Here is a 24,698-nt window from a genome sequence, read left to right as displayed (position 1 = left end):
GCTGTTATATCATTCTGTTTCATTATTTTCATCGGACCTATCAGCATCCAAATTTATTTTGTACATTTCTTGATTAATCTTTCTTCCCTTAACCAGAAAGTTCAGAAGGGCAAATTCCAAGTCTCGTTTTGCTCACCAGTAATAAAGCTCCATTTATGTATTTCATATAACATATTTGAACTTGAACACTTGAACTTCAACCAAAATCTCTGTATCTTATTATGAGTTTTCATGATAAGAACTATGGTTTACCCATTCTTTACTTATGGTATCATAAAATTGTAGTCTTTGCATATAGTTATTTTAATAAGTCTTTTTATATGCTTAAGTAAAGATAAAAATTAGGGGGTACCACAATGTCACTTAACACTTCCCACTTTCCTCCTGTTCCATTTAGCCATCTTACTTTTCTATTTTCTATACTGATCCCAAATCACAGTACCACTGTATCTGTCCCACATTATACATAAGAAAACCAGGTAACATCAAACACCCAACAACAATTCAAGAACACTGCTTTGCGGTTCTATTTATCTGATCAATACAAATAAGAGGATACTTTGCAAATGGGATGGTTTTTGCCTATAAGCCCCAATATAAATACAACCAAAAAAAAATGCACAGAAATTCAAGGATGGGAAAGTACATAAAGATTAGCATACAGAGTCCTCAGGTCTCCTCAGACACAGGATTGTGTATCCGACTCCTCCATCATTTACTCTACTGTTCTGTGTTCTCTGTTGATGATAAAGGCCACATTTGCAATTTACCACTCTCTTTTAATCACACTTCTGCCATGCTCATTCTCTCTCAGTAATGGGGCTTGATGACTGCCAAGGGACTTTTCAGGACAGAATGACTTGTGCAGTTAAACTGTCACTTTACCCCTTTCGACCTTAAACTGCTGTTGCAAACATAAACATAACCCTTGCTTATAAACGGATTGTTCATACTTCTAGAATCTTTTGTTTTTCCTCTGAAACAGTGACATTTAAATTGGGATTTCATTATGTCCCAAAGAAAATTTTCTTACAGAAGAACAGATATAAAATCTATATTATATAGGCAGAAATTGGAGAATTTGTGCTTTCTTCTCATGTTGCAAAATAGAGTTGGCAGTTTTGGCTGGAGAAATCCAAATATAAAAACAATGCACAAATGTTAGAAGAAACAAAACAAAACACACAGTGGACCATGTCCAGGTACCATGCTTGGTGTAGTGGGAAACATGGAAGTATAAGATAAAGTCCCCACTCTAGAGTAGCCATATCCTATTGGCTCTTCCTCCAAAATACATCTACAGTCCAAACACTCCTCCCCGCCTCCATCTCACACCTCATTACCCTAGCAGAAGGTCCCATAATCTTTCAGCTGACCTTCAGCTATAGCCTTCTAACTGATTTGCTGTTGCTTGAACCTGCCAAGGACGTTCCCACCTCAAGCCTTGTACTTGTTTTTCCCTCTGTCTAGAATGTTCTTCCCATATATCCCCAGAGCTCAATCCCTTCAGGTTTCTGTTCAAATGTCATCATATCAAAGAAGGAGACCCTGATAAGCTATACAATAACCCCATCTCTCCTATCTACAATCCTTCCTTGTTCCTCTTCATAGCATTTAACACTATCTAACATGGCACATATTTACTATTAGCTTCCCGTACTGGAATGTAAACTTCTTGAGAGTAGAGATTTTTGACAATCTTGTTAACATCCTCTGTTTCTAGAATAGTGCCTGGCACACAGTGGGTATTCAATAAATATCTGTTCGATGATATTTAACTGAAAATTGTTTGAGTTAAATAATGATACAGGGAAACAGTAAATTAATATTTCAAGTTAATTGAAATTCATAGTTAATTGCTAGTTCAATTGCATTGGCCAGTAATACCCAAAAGGACTATGTATCAGCATCATTTGGAGAGGTTTTCCAAAAAACATATGCCCAGACCTTACCACAACATGCACCAAATCTCTCCAGGTGGAGTTTCTGAGCATGTGTATGTTTAAACAGCTTCCTAGGTGATTCTATTCTTCTTTATTATGGTAAAATATACATAACATAAAGTTTGCCATTTTAACCATTTCCAGGTCATTCTACTTTGTACCCCTGTTTAAAACTACTGGTATAACATTATGTCAGTTCAACAGAGAGAGAATAGCTGAAAGAGAAGATTAAAAAAAAAAGGCACTATGTTATCTTAGAAAGAGCATGGGTCTTGGAGTTGAATACATGTCTACCACTCATTAACTGTAAGACTGACAAAATTACTTAACTCTCAGTTTCCACACCCACAAAATGAAGATAATCTCTATACCCTCTCTCTCTCCCCACATCCACTCCAAACTGCTTCAAAGTTACTATAAAGCTAAAAAGAAATCAAGTATATTATCTACTTTGGTGCACAAAATAGGCATTAAAGTAGAACTCACTGGAATTACTTTCACTGAAATAAGAATATAAATTCATATTGGCAGAAACACAAAAGGTATGTGAAATCCTGGCATAAGTGGCTATCAAAATGTTTCTTCCTCTACTGATGGGACAGGTGAGAAAGAAAGTTGTTAGGAGTTCCACAGATATGATCATATTAGAACAGTGATTCTCAAACTTGAGTGTGCTTCAGAGTCACCTAGAGAGCTTGTTAAATACAGATTGGTGGGCCTACTCCCAGAGTTTCTGATTCAGTAATTCTGGGGTGGGGCCTGATAATTTGCATTTCTAACAAGTTCCCAGGTGATGCTGAGGCTGTTGGTTACTAGTCAAAGGGTATGAAGTTTCGGTTATACCAGAGGAATAAGTTCTAGAGATCTATTGTACAGCATAGTACCTATAGTTAACAATGCTATGTTGTAAACTTAAAATTTGCTGAGAGAGTAGATTTTACGTTAAGTGTTTTTATCACAAAAATAATAATAAGAGGGTGGGAGGAAACTTTTGGAGGTGCTGGACAGATTTATGGCATAGATGCAGTAATGGTTTCACAGTCATATATTTATCGTGAAACTCAAGTTGTATCCTTAAATATGTACAGCTTTTTGTATGTCAACCATATCTTAATAAAGTGGTTTTAAAAAAATACCAAAGAATTAAAGTATGCATATTCTAACAAAACCTCTGAGAAGATTAATTCCTTCACTATAATTTTTTAAAATCAAAAACCCAAAATAGGGGCTGGCCCGGTGGTGTAACAGTTAAATTTGTCCACTCTGCTTCGATGGCCCGGGGTTAACTGGTTCGGATCCTGGGCCGGACCTATGCACTGCTCATCAAGCCACGCTGAGGTGGCGTCCCACATAGAGCAACTAGAAGCATGTACAACTATGACACACAACTATCTACTGGGGCTTTGGGGAGAAAAAGGAAAAAAGGAGGAAAGTTGGCAACATGGCCAATCTTCTTCAAAAAAAAACACACAAAACCCCAAGTAGTTCACTTTTCAAAAAACCATAACCAATAATATGTTTATGATTTTTAGAACATTTTAAAATCAGATAAAACTCAACCACTACGATTTAAAGAATACAAGAAAAATTTCATGCCACTGGTATCCCAATGACAAAGAAATTCCATCCTGAAAATAAATTTAAAATTAAGATAATTCTTAGAATACTCATTGTTTTTAAAGTTAAAATCTAGATAAAAACAAAATGTGTAGTTTTATCTTTTTGTGTGTGAGGAAGATGAGCCCTGAGCTAACATCTGCCAATCCTCCTCTTTTTGCTGAGGAAGACTGGCCCTGGGCTAGCATCCGTGCCTATCTTCCTCCACTTTATACGGGACACTGCCACAGCGTGGCCTGACAAGCGGTGCGTCGGTGCGCTCCCGGGATCCGAACTGGCGAAACCCCGGGGCCGCCGCAGCGGAGCACGCGCACTTAACCGCTTGCGCCACTAGGCCGGCCCCCAAAATACGTAGTTTTAAAAGAGAAAGTGTAACCCATAACTTTTGATGGGTAGGTGACATAAAAGGATACTTACAGGTATGGAGGCATTCTGTCACTGTAGTTGGCTTGATCAGATACCCTTTACAGATATAGCAGGTGATGTACGGATTGAAATCTTTCACCAAGTGTTTCCTTTGGGTAGCCATTCGTGGTTAGCTAGGACTGGCTTTAGTAGTTCAGGCAAAGAGGGGTATTAAGTGGATGAAAGTCTGATCCCAGGAGCTGGTGTGGAGTTCCCAACTGGATGTCCTGAGGCATGAGAACTAACATCCAGATTTATCATGAGATCGCTGGTCATCACTCCTTCTGGTGGTTCTGCTTTCCCATATCTGTTTCCACAATAATTTTAAAAAGATGAGAGAAAAAGGTGTCAAATTCCTTATATTGTATTATTATCATATTAGCAGCAAGTGTTACATGTTCCAAATTGAGTGAACAGGTAAACAGAACATTTCCCTCACTGTAACATTAACTTGTAAACCTGTTATGATTTAATTCAGAATAATGACAAAGTCATCCAATCCTGGGGCCTCAACTATCACCTCTGTACAAATGACACCCAAGGCTATTAACCCCAGTCTTGATTTCTTCAACTCTCCAGTAATGCATTTTAACTATCTGCTTGACTGCTCTATTAGGAATTCCTGCCAATACAAGTTAAAAGATTCAAAACTGAAGTCATTATCCTCCCTATCAAAATGCTCCCTAGTTTCATTTTGTACCCCACATCCAGTCAGTAGTCAAATCAAGTTGATGTCCTTTTCCATTCCATCCACAGACACCCACCTGAATATTACCTCTCCAACTGCAGTCCACCAGGCTTATTTTATTCTATCACGTTTGAGTCCTCTTCAAAGAATGTCAGTGTCTCCTCTTGACAAACAGAAAAATGTTTATATTTCCTAGCTTGTAATATAAGACCCTCTACAGGCTGACCTTAACATTACCTTTCACACCGTTCTTCAGATAAACTGAGAGGATTATTCTTTCCCACAGTCCATTCTGCAGACTCTATATCTTCTATCCAATAAGTCCTCCCTCTCCTCTGTCTAGATCCTACCTACCCTTCAAAACCCTTCTCCAAAACTATCCTCAATGTAATCTCTCCCTTTTTAACCCTTATTTCTCTGTTGTTACATTTTCCTTTTATTTTGATTTATAGTTACATTCATTATCTCCTCCATTAGACTGCAAAATCTTTGATAGAAACTAGTCACATTTAGTAAATGTATAACCTGGGCAATGTTACTTATGCTCTCTAAGTCTCAGTTGTTTTAACTGTAAAATGAAAACAAGGGTGCCAGCTTCCTAGAGTGGTAAGGATTAAATGACACAATATGCATAAAGCTAACACATAGTAAAAAGTGAATATCATTAACCTTTTTCCAGAAACGTTCAGCATAGTTGGCTTGTACATAGATTACTAAAAAAAGTTTAAAAAGTTTCTTACAACAAATGTGTCCTCTTAGAAAACACAACATGAAAGAAGGTGTTGATTTCCTAAGTTAATTCTAGAAACAGGAACTTTTCTCCTATCCTAGCTGTTAACTCATAGGTAAGCCTAAAGCAACCAGAAAGGTAAAAGGCATCATTCCATCGACACATCGCCATTGAGAACGTGCACAGAATAGGTTCTGCGTGTAACCATCCTATCCGCTCGGGAAAGCGTGTCGAGGGTGTAAGAGAAAGAGAGCATAATCAACAGACAGGGGTCTGGGTTCCGGTCCTTAGCCCTGTAAGACCTTCAGCAAGGCACTGAACATCGGTGCCTGGGTCTCGGCTTCCTCCTCTATACACTGGGTTTAACGGCCCTGCCTTTCCCACCGGTTTGCCAGGAAGTAGGGGAAAGTCCTCTGAAAGAGGAAATGCAGGGTCCCGAGCAGGGGTGGTGGTCAGACCGTAAGCCCTGGAGCCCTGTCAGCAAGACAGTTGAAGGAAGCGAGTCCTTGCAGGGGCGGGGCGGGGCGGGGCGGGAGGGAACTTTTCCGCGTCCCCCGGCGGGACCCGGCGGCAGGCCCTGGGCGGTCCAACACAAGTCCGCCCCGCCCGCCGGCAGGTGTCCGGGCCCGGCGGACGCGCCGGTCGGGACGGGCCGGGGCTGCGCCGGGGAGGACACGCCGCCTCCCCCGGGGCCGGGCGCCCGCCGCCCGCCGCCCTCTCCGCCCCTGAGGGGAGAGCACGGCTCCGAAGCCCCCAGACTCCGCCCGGCCACCCTCGCCCCCGCGGGGCTCTCCGGGCTCCCGGCGGGGCCGACCGCGGCAGGTGCCAGAAGGTGCCGCTCCCGCTCCGGCCGCAAACTTGGGCGGGGACCGCGGGGGCGACCGGGGTCCGGCCCCTCGGCCGCTCTCGAGCCCGCCCAGTACCTACCCCGCGGCCGCCGCCGCCGCTTCTCGCCCGCCAGCGCGCCGGCCTCAGAGGGAAGGAAAGTGAAAGAGAAACAGCGCCCGCCGCGGCCTGGCCGGTCCCCGCGCCCCGTCCGCCCTCCCCCTGCAGGCGGGAGCGCGCCGGCTCCGCGGGGCCACTCGGCTCGGGCCCGATAGGGCGCGGCGGGCCTCGGGGCCCAGTGCCGGTGCCGCCTCCAAGGGCAACTCCACCCCCTTCCAACCGCCGGCGCCGCCGGCCGGCCACGCCCCTGGACACGCCCCCCGCGCCACGCCCCCGGCCACGCCCGCCTGCCCGCGCGCCTCACAGGTGCCGCGGACGCCCCGCCCGCCCTGCCGCCGTGGCTCCGGCGCGACACGTAGCTTTGGCCAAATTCTATCTCGGTTCTTCTCCTCAGCACCAACCTCTCCCGGTTGTTTTCATCATAACAATGTCTGGTATACTTTCCCTGGCGGGTGTAAAAACAACGGTCAGTGTTGAGAATGAGTCACCCTGCGAAATTGTCTACTCGGCTGCATCTTCCCCAAGCCAGTCCCATCTGGACCGCGGCGAGGCGGACATCCCTTGATTTGCACCGTATTTAAAAATCACTAACGAACTTGTTACTGTGGGGTGGGTCTAGAGATCATGACATTTGACAACCGTAAGCAAAGGGGAGCTTGGTGGGGGTGGGGGTGTTAGTGGAAAGGTAAAGAGTTATTACTGTTTGCAAGGTTCAAAACAAAACAAACAAAACTCCCCAGTTCTCTTTTAGTGGACTTTGAGATCTACAAGAGACCATTCATTGCAAAAAAAAAGATTGTTGAAAAGCATGCATTAAAGGATTCCTCAAAGTCATTCAATCCTATTCTACTGCATTCCACAAACTTACAAATTTCTACTACAACCGCTATTTTGCTAAACATAAATTAGACCCGGTTCTTTGCTTCTCAGAAGACTGCAATCTAGTAATCCTAGGGTAGCAGGCAAATCAGTGAGGTCTCCACCGATAAAACATAAGTTAAAACGGACATCCCAAAGGGAATTAGCAAAGGGCAGCTTCAATCTTGTGTATTAGAAAGGAGAAAAGGTGTTAGAATTGCATCATCTTTGCTTCTGTGATGGCCTGAGCAGTGACGGCCAGGTAGTTGACAGTAAGGGGGGATAGTGATTAATGCAAAGTATTTTCTTTATCTCCAATTGACTGAGACACCTTCCTTATTACCAGAATGATATGTGGTGATAGCTCCCGTGGCAAACCAACAAACTGGCCCAGCAACTGTACAGGTGTTCAAAGATCCATTTAAAAGTTAAAATACACCAAGAAGTAGACCAAACCAGCTTTTAAAAATATCCAATTTATAATTAAACTTATGTAGAGTGGACATAACATTTAAAAAATTACCATTTTTTAATACCGTAGCAGGAGCAATACATTTTCTGAAATGGCTTTCAATGACCACATTTTCATAGTCCTTATGAGAACCATTTTGCAAAAGTACACATGCCAATTTCCAAGCTGCGATCAGCTTCAATAAGTCACAGCAATCACAAGAAGCACAGAAAACAAGTCAGGTCAAACGTCTTTATAGCTGAAGGATTACTCTTCAGGTCTTTCATCTCGGAGACTAAACTTTAAGATCAATACGGGAAAAGTCATCCTATCTCTAATATATTTAAAATATATGTAAGGGAAGATATTACTGTATATACTAAAACATATGCAATATGACTTGGTATTTTCCTATTTTCCATCCGAACCTATGTTAAATATATTTTTAAAGAATAACACTTGAAGCCTAGGGGGCTTAAATGTGATTGGTGATCAGCATTAAGTGGGGTTAATCAGCATTCCCTGAGGAAATGAATTCGAGGCTGGATATTTGGAGGACTTACATCAGCAATGGAGGAGGGGTTACAATATGCTAGAGAGCAGAACCTGAAGAGAGATGTGGAGGTGGGGCTGCCCTAACTGAAACTGCAATGGTGGACTTGGGGGTGGAGGAGAGTATTACTACCTTTGTAAGGAAATCGGTGCTTTGTGTCCCTGGAGGCAGCACGGTTTATAGCAAAATGTTCGGTGGTTTCTCCTTTTACCTCTTTAGCAACCACGCCACCTTTCCCATTCCAAGAAAAAAAATGCACACACACACAAAAGAAAAACAAACAAAAAATTCAAACATTTGTCTGCTTAAAAAATAATAAAAGAAACGGCAAGCGGGAATGTTACGAAGGGGCAAGTTTCCTGACCTACGTATAGGTCATTTAAACACACGACTTTCAGCTGCTGCATGGCCTCTCCATCTCGCCTGGGACTGCTTCCCAGTAACTCACCCCTCAGTCCCCTGGTTCTGACAGTGGGAGCTGGAACAAACCACAGAAGCCTCAATATGAGGGGTGGCTCCGATAACCAATCTCAAGTACCAGTGGGACCCTCAAGTAAACAAAGGCCTGGAAGTAACTGGATACACAGGACCAGGAAGAAGAAATGGTAGACAGAAGAATCAGCTGGGAGTCCCCTTATCACTAATCTACTTCAGCAGTCTCATTTTACAGATGTAGAAACCAAGATCCTGAGAAGTGGCAAATTCATAATCTCTGAGCTGATTTTGGTAGAGCCAAGACCAAAACAAAGGTGCCAGTTCCATATTCTTTACACCTCTCCAGAGAACTTCTCAAGCCAAGAATTTAAGGAAGGTCTGGTAAGAAACAAATTAACTTAAAAGAAAATAAAAGAACAAAAGGAGAGAAGAATGGGTGAAGGGAGGGAGGGAAAGAACTGCCTAGATGGTATTATAAGTGAACTGGCCACTGGTGATTTCCTATCAAAGAAGCATAAGCCCAAAGCGATAACTTGTTTCATTTGATCATTGATCCAGACTCTTCCAGGGAGCCATTAATGGCTCTTGATAACCCTTGGAACTACCAGGAGCTATCTGTATACCTAACAAATATTTTCATTACTTTGTATTTTATGTCTAGATTTTTCTTTCAGTTAAGGCTCGGCAATGGATGGGTAATTCCATACTGAAAAGTTCATATTCCTTCCTTGCCTAAATAATATCATCAATGAGTTGATGTTTAATGGCATAACATTTTAAAAATAGGGTTATATCTTTACCATTTCCCTGAAATAGTAAATAAGATGACTTTTTCATTATCATAAATTATTTTATATACCTAAGAATGCTATTTAATCCTTTCAATCCTTTCACATAGACTATCTCCAACATAAAACTACCTCCTGTACTCTAAGTCTTCCTACAGAGATTTCAGAAAACATTAAAATTTAAAGTGTCCTACTGGGCCCAAACGTATTTATTTTATGGCCATGGACACTGCAGCTCAAAATCTATGGTTGCCTAAAATCAATGATGGAGGAGGGGGAGGGGAACAGAGAACTGAAGGACTTCCAATAACCCTTGACCATGTCTCTGTCTCTCAAGAGAATGCACCCCTCCCCTACAATCAATAATTCTCAAGGACTCTGGCTGCTAAATGTCTCTTGAATCCTTCCACTTAACCTACCCTAGTTCAGATCACTAGCATCTCTACCCTCTATTACTTCATTGAACTCTTAAGCAGTCTCCCTACAGCTCTTCTCTGCCAAACCACCACTCTCCACCACACAGCCAGAGGACTTTCTAACTACAAATTTGATCATGCTGCTCCCTGGCTTAAAATACCCTTGTTCTTAGGATAAAGCCCAAACACTTAATAAGCCCATCTGGGATCCCTCTCCCTTGAACTCTATGCTGCAGCCATAATGAACCTTTTTACCCTCTAGCTAGAGAGACGGGTCTTCTTTCAAGTGAGCACCCTGTCCCAATCCCCTTATTCCTCCCCACCCTTGCTAAATCTGGCCAACTCTTATTTATCCTTTAGTTATCAGATGATCTCAAAGGCCACCTTCCCAGACACCTCAAGGCTGCTGAGGAGCCTCCTGGATATACATATACCACATACATACATCACAACTCATACTTATCCTCTCAAATGCCATATCACACTGTCTTTGATTATCTGGTTTACTTGTCTGAACCTCCTACTAGTGTGTAAGCCCAGTGGATCCATCGCTTGACTGTGCATCCCTAGCAGAGTGGATGGCAAACGGTAAGCATTCAAATAAATATTGACTGAAAAGGTGAATATCTGCACACAATCTCAGACATATTCTGTGTATTCTTTCTTTGGTTTCTTCTTGGAGGGGTCTTTACAAAGGATGTGTTAAGGCATAAACCCTGCCCTCTAGGACTACTAACTCAAGTCACACCAGGGAATAGAGACTTATCCACAAGAAATAATTATGAAGCAGTACACCAAATTTATTAATAAAGTGTTAAATGGAACATGATCAAATGACAAAAACTCCAGTTGAAAGAAGGAGTGCTATGGGTGATCAAGAAATTAGTCCCACATGCTTAAGACTCTGCCAGTTACAAGACAGCAAGGCAAAATACCAAAAGCTATGGCTATGAAAAATAAATGAGAAAGCCAGAAAAAAAAGAGAAATTAAGTCATTACACTAAAAGTGAATACAGATAAATAGCATTAGGTATAGGGACAAGTTTAGTCTGTGAAAGACTGTGCAACTAGCTAAATAAATATTTTAAAGTGCTTTAAATACAGTATGCTAAAGAGAGAGATCAACAAAATATTTTTTCTCCTTTGATAGGCAGAAAAATCTAGCTGTATGTTCTTTACTGTAGTGTCCACAGTTGGCTGGAACAAGTTCTAGTTATACTGGAAGAACAGAGAATGTAACTAAAATAGGAACAGACTATAAGGAAAAACTGGATTTACTACAATTATCAGGGCTATTGTATTTCAAAACATCATTATAGAACCACAACTGTTGTTCTGGGAGGTCAGAATAAATCCCTGAGGATCATAAATGGACAAGTGACTTAAATGCAGAAACTAAGAATATTCTATCAAATCTGAATGTAGATGATTCTAAATTAGGAGTGATTGTAGAAAAGTTAGAAAAAAATGTCCTACCAAAAAAAGATATGAAATTCAATTGGAGCAAATGCAATATAGAAATTTAGTGACAAACACTCAAATATCAAAGGAGACTAGGCATATGAATTGAAAAAATCCTGATTTTCCATGTAGCTATGGTTTAGAAGAAAGGACACTGGACCCAGAATCAAGAGAACCTGATTTTTAGTCAGGGCAAGTCTCTCAACTTCCCTTGGCTCCTTCTTCTTCCTATGAAAATTGAAGTTAATACTATCATCTTAATCACTGGTCTACAGGGACGATTTTCCTTATATACTTGTGAGTTGTTATAACGAGCACATAGAAGATTAAATGAAACAGGTGAGAAATGTTTTTTAAATTATAAAGTGTAAAGAACTGTAAAAATATAAAGTATAAGTAGTAGTTTTGTGGACCACCAGGAGTTCAATAGTACCTAGTAATCTTGTACCACCCAGCAGAGGTCCTGATAACTAAGATCTATCCAAAAAATGTTTGTAGGATGAAGGAGACACTCCAGGCAGGGCAATGGATCTAGGACACAGCATACAGTAAGGCATGCAGTGGTCAGAAAGCACTCCTTCCTCTGAATTCAATATCCATCACATCCAATTTTTAAAAATGAGATGGGGAAACCTAAATATTTCACTATGTAATTCAAAGTCGTATAAAGAAAACTAGTTCCCCGAATATGTTTAATAATATGGGTTAGTTCAACATTGCAGAAGTGGTGTGTGATATCTTTATTCACTCCACTTGAATGAACGGGTAGCAGAAATGTTTTCCATTAAAATGAAAATTCTCCAGGAGGGGTCATAAGCAAGCCCTTATGAGCCATCTCTTGAGCTATTGGTTCCCAGCTCACCAGGATTAGTAGACTTAGTCCATGGGAAGGGAGAAAGGCCAAGGAAGGGCACAAGGCTTAAGTTATGAGTTAACACGTTAGCAGGGCATTAACCGTAACACTTTGCTGGCTGGGAGGCTGGGGAGCCAGCATGAGGAAGCAAAGCATATCTGAAAGAGGAGATGGCAAACCACCAGAGATGACCTTCTCTCTTGTACTTCACAATTCCATCTTGAACCAGAAACAAAAACAAAAAAACTCTTGAAAACAAAAGGAAAATTCGTGTGTTCATATTGTCTTCAACTCTTCAAAGAATTAATGACTAAGATACTGATTCTTTTTTTTTTTTTTTTTGTGAGGAAGATCAGCCCTGAGCTAACATCCATGCCAATCCTCCTCTTTTTGCTGCGGAAGACCAGCCCTGAGCTAACATCTATTGCCAATCCTCCTCCTTTTTTTTTCCCCCTTTTTCTCCCCAAAGCCCCAGTAGATAGTTGTATGTTATAGTCGCACATCCTGCTAGTTGCTGTATGTGGGATGCTGCCTCAGCATGGCCAGACAAGCGGTGTGTCAGTGCACGCCTGAGATCCCGGGGCCGCCAGTAGTGGAGTGCGTGCACTTAACCGCTAAGCCACAGGGCCGGCCCCGATACTGATTCATTTTTGTTTAGGTTTGCAGAAAAGCTAAGAGAAAATTGGCCTACGTTAAAGTGGGGGGGGGGGCACTAGCTATAATATAAGATGGTCATTCTTAATTCTTGACCTTCAACATGATAAACCCTACAACAGTCTCAGAAGCTGTGACAACGTCCTTAATGTTTAAGAAAAAAGAAACAGTATTTGTCTTCACTGTCTGTTGAAGGCGTTATCCTAGCTGACTGGAAAAGGTCCTGCCAGTTATCAAAGCTTCCTTTGATATCTTCTTGATAAGAAGCTGAAAAAAGCACCAGCATCAAAGCATCTTGGATTAGATGACTAATGAGAATACAAGATGGCTGCATAGCAAGGTGGTTAACAGAGCATAAGCCCCATGAGGGCATGGCTTTTATCATTACTGCTGTATCCCTTGAATCAAGTCTAAAACATAATAGGCTCCCATTAAGTATTTGTTGAGTGAATGAATGAATGAATGAATGAACAAACATATAAATGAAATCTGACTTTGCTGTCGGGACTGCCCACATTCAAATTCTGGCACAATCTCTTACCCACTATGTGTCCTAGGGCAAAGAACTATTCTGTGTCTCAGTTTTCTCATCACTTAAATGGATATAATAAAAGTACACGTCTCATAGGAGTTGTCAAGAGGATTACATGAGATAATACGAGTAATGCACTTAGTACCCAGTAAGCAAACAAATGCTTGCTGAATTAATTTTAAGAATTTCATATTTATACCCTTCCCTGTTATATGGACAAAACAACAATGAAACATAGGACGTAATTTAAAACCTGATGACAAATACTTAGAACAAATGCCTTAGAACAATTTATTTGCTTTCAGGATGTACATGGAGGCAGCAGTTAGTCACCCAACTTCTCTACCAGGTGCCCTTCCTCCCCCCACAAGAATTTTAAAATAAGGTTACTCTCTAAGTGGTAAATGAGTAAAATATGAAAATCATGGCTTAAATTACTCATCTCAAGATGAAATTATGAACTAGGATGTACATAGAAGTCAAAAGAGTTTTATGAACATTCAAAACTCCAGTTGAGTGACCTGGGTATAATCTTAGGGAGGCAGGACTGAAATGTGACATATTTAGTAAAGTAAAACATAATTAATTATATTCTACCTTGTCTGGAATAACTTTATGTAAAGAGGAAAAGAATGAGCAAGGAACACAAAAAAGGGAAGTGCCAAGGGCAAGATGTGGGCAGTGTGTAGACAACATTGTCTAGGGCAGGGAGACACTGAATTGGGCAAATCTGAACTAGTCACCTGAGAAGTGTGCTCTGATCCTACCAGGAGTGATAATGAGACCTGAATTATCATCCTTTGTCTTAGGCTCTGATTCCAATGCCCACAAAGTAACTTTTTGAGTATTAATTTGTGTTCTCTTGTACTGAAATACTGGAAGCAAATACCTAAACTGCAAAATTAATATTTTGTGACTATTCCACTGTAAAGCCAGCCCTAGTGGTCTAGTGGTTAAGATCTGGCACTTTCACTACCGAGGCCTGTGTCTGCTTCCTGGTCAGGGAACCACACCACCTGTCTGTTGGTTGTCATACTGTGGCGGCTGCATGTTGGTGTGATGCTGAAAGCTATGCCACTGGTATTTCAAATACCAGTAGAGTCATTCACGGTGGACAGTTTCAGCAGAGCTTCCAGACTAAGACAGACTACAAAGAAGGACCTGGTCACCCACTTCCGAAAAAACTGGCCATGAAAACCCTATGAATAGCAGCTGAGCATTGTCTGGTATAGCGCTGGATGATGAGAGGATGGTGCAAAAGGACCAGGCGGGATTCTGCTCTGCTGTACATAGGGTCACCTGGAGTCGGAATTGACTCAATGGCACTAACAACTACAAATTCCCACTGTAAATTTTAAGATCTTCCTTTTTTACTTTAATTGACTAATATCATGACATTGTGTTGTATTCTTCAGAGAAAGATACTAAAACGCGCCATTTTAGAGCTGAGAAAATTAAGACAAATTGATCAGTTTACCCTGGGCCAACCCAAGTAGTGAATCAGTCAGGAACAAGGCTAGAATTTTCCTGTTTCTGTAAAGTCTATTTCCTTCAATTAAGAAGGTTATGGATAAGCTAGTCACAAAATGACAAATATTGTATGATTCCACTTACATGAGGTACCTAGGGTAGTCAAATTCACAAAGACAAAAAGTAGAATGGTGGTTGCCAGGGGTTAAGAAGAGGGTGGGTGGAGAGTCATTGTTTAATGGATACAGAGTTTCAGTTTGGAAAGATGAAAAAGTCTGGAGATGGATGGTGGTGATGATTATACAACAATATGAATGTACTTAATGCCACTGAACTGTATACTTAAGAATGGTTAAATGGTAAAATTTAAGTTATGTATATTTTATCACACACAAAAAAATATTATGAGGGAGCTGGCCCCAGTGGCCTAGTGGTTAAGTTCGGCGCTCTCTGCTTCAGTGGCCTGGGTTCGGTTCCCAGGTATAGACCTATACCACTCATCTGTCAGTGGCCATGCTGTGGTGGTGACCCCCATACAAAATAGAGGAAGACTGATGTTAGCAACATCGTGTTAGCATGTTAGCATCATGTTAGCAACAGATGTTAGCTCAGGGCGAATCTTCCTCAGTGAAAAAAAAAAAGTTCTGGGGACAGAGTGACATCAGCATCATGGCAGACTGAGCTTCCCCCATTGAACTGTCCCCCTCTAAGACACAACGAAAAGGACATTCATATTCCAACAGACGCTATTCACACAACACAGGGGATGTCTGAGGCACCCAGGCAGCCATACACCCGAGGACTGAGGTGCTAGAATCCTCAGAGTAACTGGAAGGAGGTAAGAGGAGCTCCCTTCCTTCCCCAAGGACTGTGACCTTGAGACTGAGACCATGTGGCTCTCAGAGGTGGGGAGGGGCGGCTCTCCGTGGGAAAACCAGCGCTCTCCAAGACCCCTCACAGCCCGTGGGGAATTCCCGTACAGAGGGAGTAGAACTGTTGCGAGGATACTTTTGACAAGCTAGTCCCCCAGGAGAGCAGAGAGCAACAGCAAGGCAAGAGAGTTCTGAGATAGGGGAGGCAAAATTAAGCCCCCCCAACCCAGCCCGCCCGCCCACCCAGTGCTTCAGCACAGCAGGCTTCAGCTTGGCCCTGCCCCCAGAGGCAGCGGCCCCTAGGCACCCGGGGCCCATCAGCAGTGGTAGGGCGACGGTGCCCCACTCCAAGAGGCAGTGGCCCCCAGGCAACCTGGCCCCACTAGCAGCAACAGCATGACCTGGCCCCGCCCCCAGAGGCAGCAGCCCCCAGGGGACTGGGCCCCACTAGTGGTGCAGCGTGCCCGTGCCCCGACCCCAGAGGCAGCGGCCCCCAGGTGCCGGGCCCCACCAGAGGCAGTGGCAGCTCAGGCCCCACTGTGCCACAGCCCCAGCTGCTCCAGCTGGATCGCGACATGGCCCGGCTCCACCGCGACACAGCCCCAGCTCCTTTGGCTCGACTGTGTCCCGCTTCCAGCTCCTTCACCTCAACTGCCCCCTGGCTCCAGCTGCTTTGGCTTGGCCGTGCTCAGGCTCCAGCTGACTTGGCACCAGCAACTTTGGCCCAGCGGTGCTCCAATTCCAACTTCTTTGGCCCAGTGGCGCTCCAGCTTCTGCTTCTTCAGCACAGCCACACTTCAGCTGCAGCTGCTTCAACCCACCTGCACGAGCCCCAGCTGCTTCAGCCTAGCTGTGCTCCAGTCCCAGCTGTTCCCACACTCCAGCTCCAGCTGTTCCCATGCTTTGCCTCCAGCAGCCTCCACTCAGCCACCCTTCAGATCAACCGTGCTTCAGCTCAGCCACATCTCAGCTCAGCCAGGGACTGACCAGAGGGCCTGTGGATTGAGGTGGGCCAGAATACACAGCCCTTGACCCCCACCCAGCAGCAGGAAGAGAAAACTGAAATCATATAGTTTCAGTATGAGGAAAAATAAGCCAACATCAACAGGCACTATGCAAAAATATATTAAATCTCCAGACCAAAAGGAAAATGACAAGTGCCCAGAAGTCAACCCGGAAAGCACAGAAATGTATTAATGCATTAATGACAGAGAATTCAAAATAGCCATCATAAAAAAGCTTAATGAAATACAAGAAAACACAGATAGCCAATTCAATGAAATCAGGAGTTTCTTCACAAAAGAGATTGAAACTATAAAGAAAAACCAATCAGAAATCTTAGAGATGAAAAACACAATAGAGGAGATAAAGACAAATCTGGAAGCCTTAAGCATCAGGGCTGACAATATGGAGGAAAGAATTAGCAATATTGAGGACAGCAATGCAGAAATGCTCCAGATGGAGGAGGAAAGAGCTAAGACTAAAAAGAAATGAAGAAACTCTCCGAGAAATATCCAATTCAATTAGGAAATACAACATAAGGATTATAGGTATTCCAGAGGGGAGACGAGAGGGTATAAGGAGCAGAGAACTTGTTCAAATAAATGATAGCTGAGAAATTCCCAAACCTGGGGAAGGAGCTGGAAATATCAGTGAATGAAATAAATAGATCTCCTAAATCTATCAACACGAAAAGACCCTCTCCAAGGCATATAGTAGTAAAGCTGGCAAAAGTCAACGACAAAGAAAAAATATTAAGGGCAGCTAGACAAAAAAAAAAAATAACATACAAAGGATTTCCTATCAGGCTCTCAGCTGATATCTCGACAGAAACTTTACGGGCTAGGAGAGAGTGGAACAATATATTCAAAATTCTGAAGGACAAAAACTTTCAGCCAAGAATACTCTATCCCGCAAAAATATCCTTCAGATATGATGGAGAAATAATAACTATCCCAGATAAACAAAAGCTAAGGGAGTTCATTGCCACAAGACCCCCACTGTAAGAAGTGCTCAAGAAGGCCCTCATGCCTGAGAAAATAAAGAGAAAGGGGATTCAAAGTTTTGAACAAGGAGGAAAATAGGTCGACAAAACCAGAAAAATTGCAGCTCTCTATCACAATAGATTAGCAAACACTTAATTATAAAACCAAAGATCAAGGGGAGCTAAGCATGAAAAATAAATATAACCTCATCATGTTAAACACAAACTCACAACACAAGAAGGAATAAGATGTGACAACAACTTAGAAGGGAAGAGGAAAGCGATCGAATTGACTTAGTCTAAGAGAATAAGAGGCCATCAAAAAATGGACTATCACATCCACAAGATTTTTTATAAAAACGTTATGGTAACCACTAACCAAATAACCAGAACAGAATCACACAGGATCAAGACAGAGAAAACTAAGAGAACCCCCACAGAGAACTACCAAACCGAATTGGTAGTTCGAAACACATGGGATAAGAAGCAAAAGAAATGCAAAAGAACAGGAAAAAGAGTGATAAAATAGCAATAATAAGCCCTCATATATCAATAATTACTCTAAACGTAAATGGACTGAACTCTCCAATCAAAAGACACAGAGTAGTGGGATGGATTAAAAAACAAGACCCAACAGTATGCTGCCTCCAGGAAACACATCTCAGCTCTAAAGACAAACACAGGCTCCGAGTGAAAGGATGAAAGACAATACTCCAAGCTAATGGCAAACAAAAGAAAACAGGTGTTGCCATACTTATATCAGACAAAGTTGACTTCAAGATAATACAGGTAATGAGAGACAAAGAGGGGCAATATATAATGATAAAAGGGACACTCCACCAAGAAGACATATCACTTTTAAATATAAATGCACCCAACAGAGGAGTACCAAGGTATATAAAGCAGCTATTAACAAACCTAAAAGGATATAATAACAACATAATAATAGTAGGGGACATTAACACCCCACTTTCATCAATGGATAGATCATCCAGACAGAAAATCAATAAGGAAATAATGGACTTAAATGAAAAACTTGATGAGATGGACCTAACAGATATATATAGAGCACTCCATCCAAACACAGCAGATTACACATTCTTCTCAAGCACACATGGAACATTCTCAAGAATAGACCATATGTTGGGAAACAAGGCATGCTTATATAAATTTAAGAAGATTGAAATCATAACAAGCATATTCTCTGACCATAACACCATGAAGCTATAAACCAACTACAAGAAAAAAACTGGGAAAGCGGCAAAGCTATGGAGAGTCAACAACATGCTACTAACCAACCAATGGATCATTGATGAAATTAAAGGAGGAATTAAATCATATTGGGAAACAAATGAAGACGGAACTACACCGTACCAACTCATATGGGATGCAGCAAAAGCGGTCCTGAGAGGGAAACTCATAGCAATACACGGCGACCTTAACAAACAAGAAAAAGCCCAAATAAGCAAGCTCAAACTCCACCTAACAGAATTATAAAAGGAAGAACAAACAAAGCCTAAAGTCAGCAGAAGAAGGGAAATAATAAAAATCAGAGAAGAAATAAATGAAATTGAAATAAAAAAAAAACAGTAGAAAGGATCAATGAAACAAAGAGCTGGGTCTTTGAGAAGATAAACAAAATTGACAAACCCTTAGCCAGACTCACCAAGAAAAAAAGAGAGAAGGCTCAAATAAATAAAATTAGAATTGAAAAAGGAGAAATTACAACAGATACCACAGACATACAAAAGATTATAGGAGAATACTATGAAAAACTATATGCCAACAAATTGGACAATCTAGAAGAAATGGATAAATTCTTAGACTCATACAACCTCCCAAAACTGAATCAAGAAGAAATAGAGAACCTGAATAGACCAATCACAGGTAAAGAGATTGAAACAATAATCAAAAACTTCACAAAAAATAAAAGTCCTGGACCAGATGGCTTCTCTGGAGAATTTTACCAAACATTCAAAGAAGATTTAATACCTATCCTTCTCAAACTATTCCAAAAAATAGAAGAAGATGGAACACTTCCCAACACATTCTATGAGGCCAACATCACCCTGATACCAAAGCCAGACAAAGACAATACTAAGAAGGAAAACTACAGACCAATATCTCTGATGAACATAGATGCAAAAATCCTCAACAAAATATTGGCAAACCGAATACAGCAATACATTAAAAAGATCATACACCATGATCAAGTGGGATTTATACCAGGGACACAGGGATGGTTCAACATCCACAAATCAATCAATGTGATACACCACATTAACAAAACGAGGAATAAAAACCACATGATCATCTCAATAGATGCAGAGAAGGCATTTGACAAGATCCAACCTGCATTTATGATAAAAACTCTCAACAAAATGGGTATAGAAGGAAAGTACCTTAACATAATAAAGGCCATATATGACAAACCCACAGCCAACATCATACTCAATGGGGAAAAACTGAAAGCCATCCCTTCAAAAACAGGAACAAGACAAGGGTGCCCACTCTCACCACTCTTATTCAACACAGTACTGGAGGTTCTGTACAGAGCAATTAGGCAAGAAAAAGGAATAAAAGGAATCCAAATAGGCAATGAAGAAGTGAAACTCTCGCTGTTTGCAGATGACATGATCTTATATATAGAAAACCCTAAAGAATCCACTGGAAAACTATTAGAAATAATCAAGAACTACAGCAAAGTTGCAGGGTACAAAATCAACTTAAACAGAAATCAGCTGCATTTCTATACACCAACAACGAACTAAGAAAGAGAACTCAAGAAGACAATCCCATTTACAATTGCAACAAAAAGAATAAAATATCTGGGAATAAATTTAACCAAAGAAGTGAAAGACCTATACAATGAAAATTATAAGACATTATTGAGTGAAATCAAGGATGATATAAAGAAACGGAAAAATATTCCACACACTTGGATTGGAAGAATAAACATAGTTAAAATGTCCACACTACCTAAAGCAATCTACAGATTCAGTGCAATCTCAATGAGAATCCCAAGGACATTCTTCACAGAAATAGAACAAAGAATACTAAAATTCACATGGGGCAACAAAAGACCCCAAGTAGCTAAAGCAATCCTGAGAATAAAGAACAAAGCTGGAGGCATCACAATCCCTGACCTCAAAACATACTACAAAGTGATAGTAATTAAAACAGCACGGTACCGGTACAAAAACAGACACACAGATCACTGGAACAGAACTGAAAGCCCAGAAATAAAACCTCACATCTCTGGGCAGCTAATTGTTTTTGGCGTCTTTTTCCATATTTCCACTTAGCTCCTTTCCTTTGACAAAGGAGCTAAGAACATACAATGGAGAAGGGAAAGTCTCTTCAATAAATGGTGCTGGGAAAACTGGACAGCCACTTGCAAAGGAATGAAAGTAGACCGTCTTCTTTCGCCATACACAAAAATTAACTCAAAATGGATCAAAGATTTGAAGGTGAGACCCGAAACTATAAAACTCCTGGAGGAAAATATAGGTAGTACACTATTTGTCATCACCCATAAAGGGATCTTCTCGAATTCCATGTCTACTCAGACAAGGGAAACAAAAGAAAAAATAAACAAGTGAGACTTCATCAGATTAAAGAGCTTCTACAAGGCAAATGAAACCAGGATCAAAATGAATAGGCAGCCCACCAGCTGGGAAAAAATATTTGCAAACCATATATCTGACAAGGGATTAATCACCATAATATATAAAGAATTCATACAACTGAACAAGAAAAAAACACACAACCCAATCAAAAAACGGGCAGAGGAAAGGAATAGACACTTCTCCAAAGAAGATATACAGATTGCCAATAGGCACATGAAAAGATGCTCAACATCACTAATCATCAGGGAAATGCAAATCAAAATCACACTAAGATATCACCTTATACCCGTTAGAATGGCTATAATCACCAAGACAAAAAACAACAAATGCTGGAGAGGCTGTGGAGAAATGAGAACCCTAATCCACTGCTGGTGGGAATGCAAACTGGTGCAGCCTCTATGGAAAACAGTATGGAGATTCCTCAAAAAATTAAAAATAGAAATACCTTATGATCCAGCTATCCCACTACTGGGTATCTTCCCAATGAACCTGAAATCAACAATCCAAAGAGGCTTATGCCCCTCTATGTTCACCGCAGCATTATTCACTATAGCCAAGAGATGGAAACAACCCAAGTGTCCCTCGACTGATGATTGGATAAAGAAGATGTGGTATATATATACCATGGAATACTACTCAGCCATAAAAAAGACAAAATCGCCCCATTTGCAACAATGTGGATGGACCTGGAGGGTATTATGTTAAGCAAAATAAGCCAGAAAGACAAACACTGCATGATTTCACTCACATGTGGAAGATAAACCAACACATGGACACATAGAACTATTTGGTGGTTACCAGGGGCAAGGGCGGTGGGGGGGTGGACACAAGGTGTGGAGGGATGCATTTATATGGTGACTGACAAACAATAATGTACAACAAAAATTTCACAATAAAAAAAAAAAGAGAAAAAAAAAGTTCTGGGAAAAAGAACTTTCTTTTTTAAAAAAGAACATCACCAGCAAACAGCAAGACCCTTGGCAAATCACTTCATGAGCCCTGATCTGCCCACCTATAAATCACTTTAGACTTGGGATACCTAATGTCTAATGGGCCTTGAAGATCTTCAATTATACGGCTGTACAATTTGGAAGCATCACCTAGAGCAGGGGTCAGCAAATTTTACCTGTAATGGGTCAGATGGTAAAATTTTAGGCTTTGTGGGCCATATGACTTCTGCTGCAACTACCCAACTCTGCTCATATATGGAAAAAGATGCCAAAAACAATACGTAAACAAATGGATATAGCTGTGTTCCAAGAAAACTTTAAGAAACAGGCAGTGAGCCATATTTGGCCCTTGAGCTATAATTTGCCAACTCCTGACCTTGAGAATATCTCTGTGAACATGTAGAGATGGCAGCAATTAAAATTTTTCCTGTATCTCAGAGTTGATAACTTCTACAATTCCAATAAGCTCTTGATGACAGTTTCAATGTCTTAAATCTAACTTTATGATTTCTATTTTCTAGGCAATGAGTAGAATATAGCGGCTTAACTACCAAAAGGTGGTGATGATATCATCATCATCATCATCATCACCATCATCATCATCATCATCAAACAGCTCAGAGAGTTAGAAACTATCTTTTATTCTTCTTTGTAAAGGGTTGTATAATCTGGTCTTTCTCCTATGTCACAATGGAGAAAGTCTACCAACAATGAGAAAAGGTATATTAAACAAAAACATTCTTTTGAATTTGCCCAAGGGCAGGCTTAGTCTCTCACCTCTGACTTCAAGACACCAAATAGTCCTAGTGGCATTCAAAGAGAAAGTATTTTCCCATTCTACCTGGGATTCTATAGTGCTCATCTAAGAGAAAACACAGGGCTTCAAGGGGTAAGCTATCTACTTACATACTTTCACATAGTGCCGCAAGCTGGCCTGACCTGGAGAAGTGTGTGTATATGTCAACTCCAGCCTCACTGGGGCCAGCTTCAGCAGCCTAGATCCTGGTCTGAGAAGTAGCACAAATGACAGGGTGGTGAGAGTTCACCATCCCATCTCCTTTGAAGGACAGTGGCTACAACAAGAGATGACACATTTGAAATAAGGACATTGCAGCTGTGGGGACTAGACCTGGCCTGATAGCCTAAGGAGAAGGAGGGATGCTTCTATCTCTATGATGCTAAACAAAGAAATTGATGCAGCTGACAGATACTGGTGATATGCTCCCCTTCTATCTTTTTAGATGACTGTTACATGCAAATCAAGAAGAATCTGTGAACAGGGGAAAAGAGTTTCAAAGTACTTTTCACACAAGTCATCAAGACTGAGGTCCATTCACTACCTATACGGTTGAATTACAAAAGAGGAGGCTTTGATATTAGATCATTTGAATACTGATATTTTAATTTAGTAAATTAAGAAACCTGCAGAAAAATCCAAGGACGAGAAGTAATTACATGTATTCACTTATGCTTTTAAAAGGTAAGTTTTGTCAAGAATTGTTGTTCTTGATTCGAACAACTTCCAATGATATATCACTTCCTAAAATTTTAGAAGGATGACACTTATCACAAATACTGACAAGGAAGTTAATTGGAACTTGATGATTATAAATTAGTAGACCACCCTTTCCTTTACCGTATTTCCTGAATGATTTATTCATTAATCCTTTTTACCAATGAAGTCTGAAGTTTTAAGTGGAGTACTCACTTCTACTGGAAAGGGAAAGAATTTCTGTAATTAGAAGCTGAACTTATAACCATAGGCATGAGTGCTTATATGAAGTCTTTATGTCAGATAAAATAATTCACTGTAGAAATATCCAACAATAAACTAGTCATTGATAAAACCAAATAATTGGAATTTAGCCTTTTAAAGTTGACATTTATCAAACCCATACTCAACAACGTGAACATTTCACACTTCTGTACTTTCTTCATTAACTTCATTATTTTAATATTTAACATTAAGTGTTAAGTATTACATGTTAAATATGCACCAATTTATTCTAAATGCCTGTTATGGGTTGAATTGTGTCCCCTCAAAAGATATGTTGAAATCCTAACCCCTGGAACCTGTGAATGCAACATTATTTGAAGGTAAGGTCTTTGAAGGTATAATCAAGGTCAGTATTGAACCTTAGTACAAATGAGGTCACACTAGAGTAGTTGGGCTTTTAGTCCTAGGTCCCAGTGACCTTACTTGGAGATAACGTCTTTGAAGGTATAATCAAGGTCAGTATTGAATCATAGTACAAATGAGGTCATACTAGAGTAGGTGGGCTTTCAGAGGGCAGTTGATTGAACTAAATAGAAAGGGAGGAGTAGTGAATCCCCATTCACATTAATGTAATTTCCAAGTGTATAAGCCAGAATATGGTCATTTTAAAATCAATTTATACTGTACTTAATTCTAGATATTCTTTTAGATCAGTTCAAAGGAATTTGATATAGATTAATACTTATA

General features: G+C 40.9%; 1 protein-coding gene across 3 annotated transcripts in view; it reads right to left on the bottom strand.

The window, feature by feature from the left end:
- The window catches only part of PCGF5 (polycomb group ring finger 5), a 121,224-nt gene that overhangs the window by 56,085 nt on the left and 40,441 nt on the right, over positions 1–24,698 (bottom strand). For 2 of the 3 annotated variants that reach the window (XM_058543520.1, XM_058543523.1), the window contains exons 1-2: positions 6,311–6,409; positions 3,978–4,272 (exon numbers count right to left, since the gene is read on the bottom strand). In XM_058543520.1, coding sequence (XP_058399503.1) covers positions 3,978–4,089 — 112 coding nt within the window. In that variant the 5' untranslated portion in view covers positions 4,090–4,272; positions 6,311–6,409. Of the gene's footprint in view, positions 1–3,977; positions 4,273–6,310; positions 6,410–24,698 lie in introns of those variants that run through there. The other variant, XM_058543522.1, reaches the window with a different exon arrangement.

Source organism: Diceros bicornis, chromosome 6 (genome assembly GCF_020826845.1).
Source record: "Diceros bicornis minor isolate mBicDic1 chromosome 6, mDicBic1.mat.cur, whole genome shotgun sequence".
NCBI lineage: Eukaryota > Metazoa > Chordata > Mammalia > Perissodactyla > Rhinocerotidae > Diceros > Diceros bicornis.
This window is presented reverse-complemented; position numbering and strand designations above follow the sequence as displayed.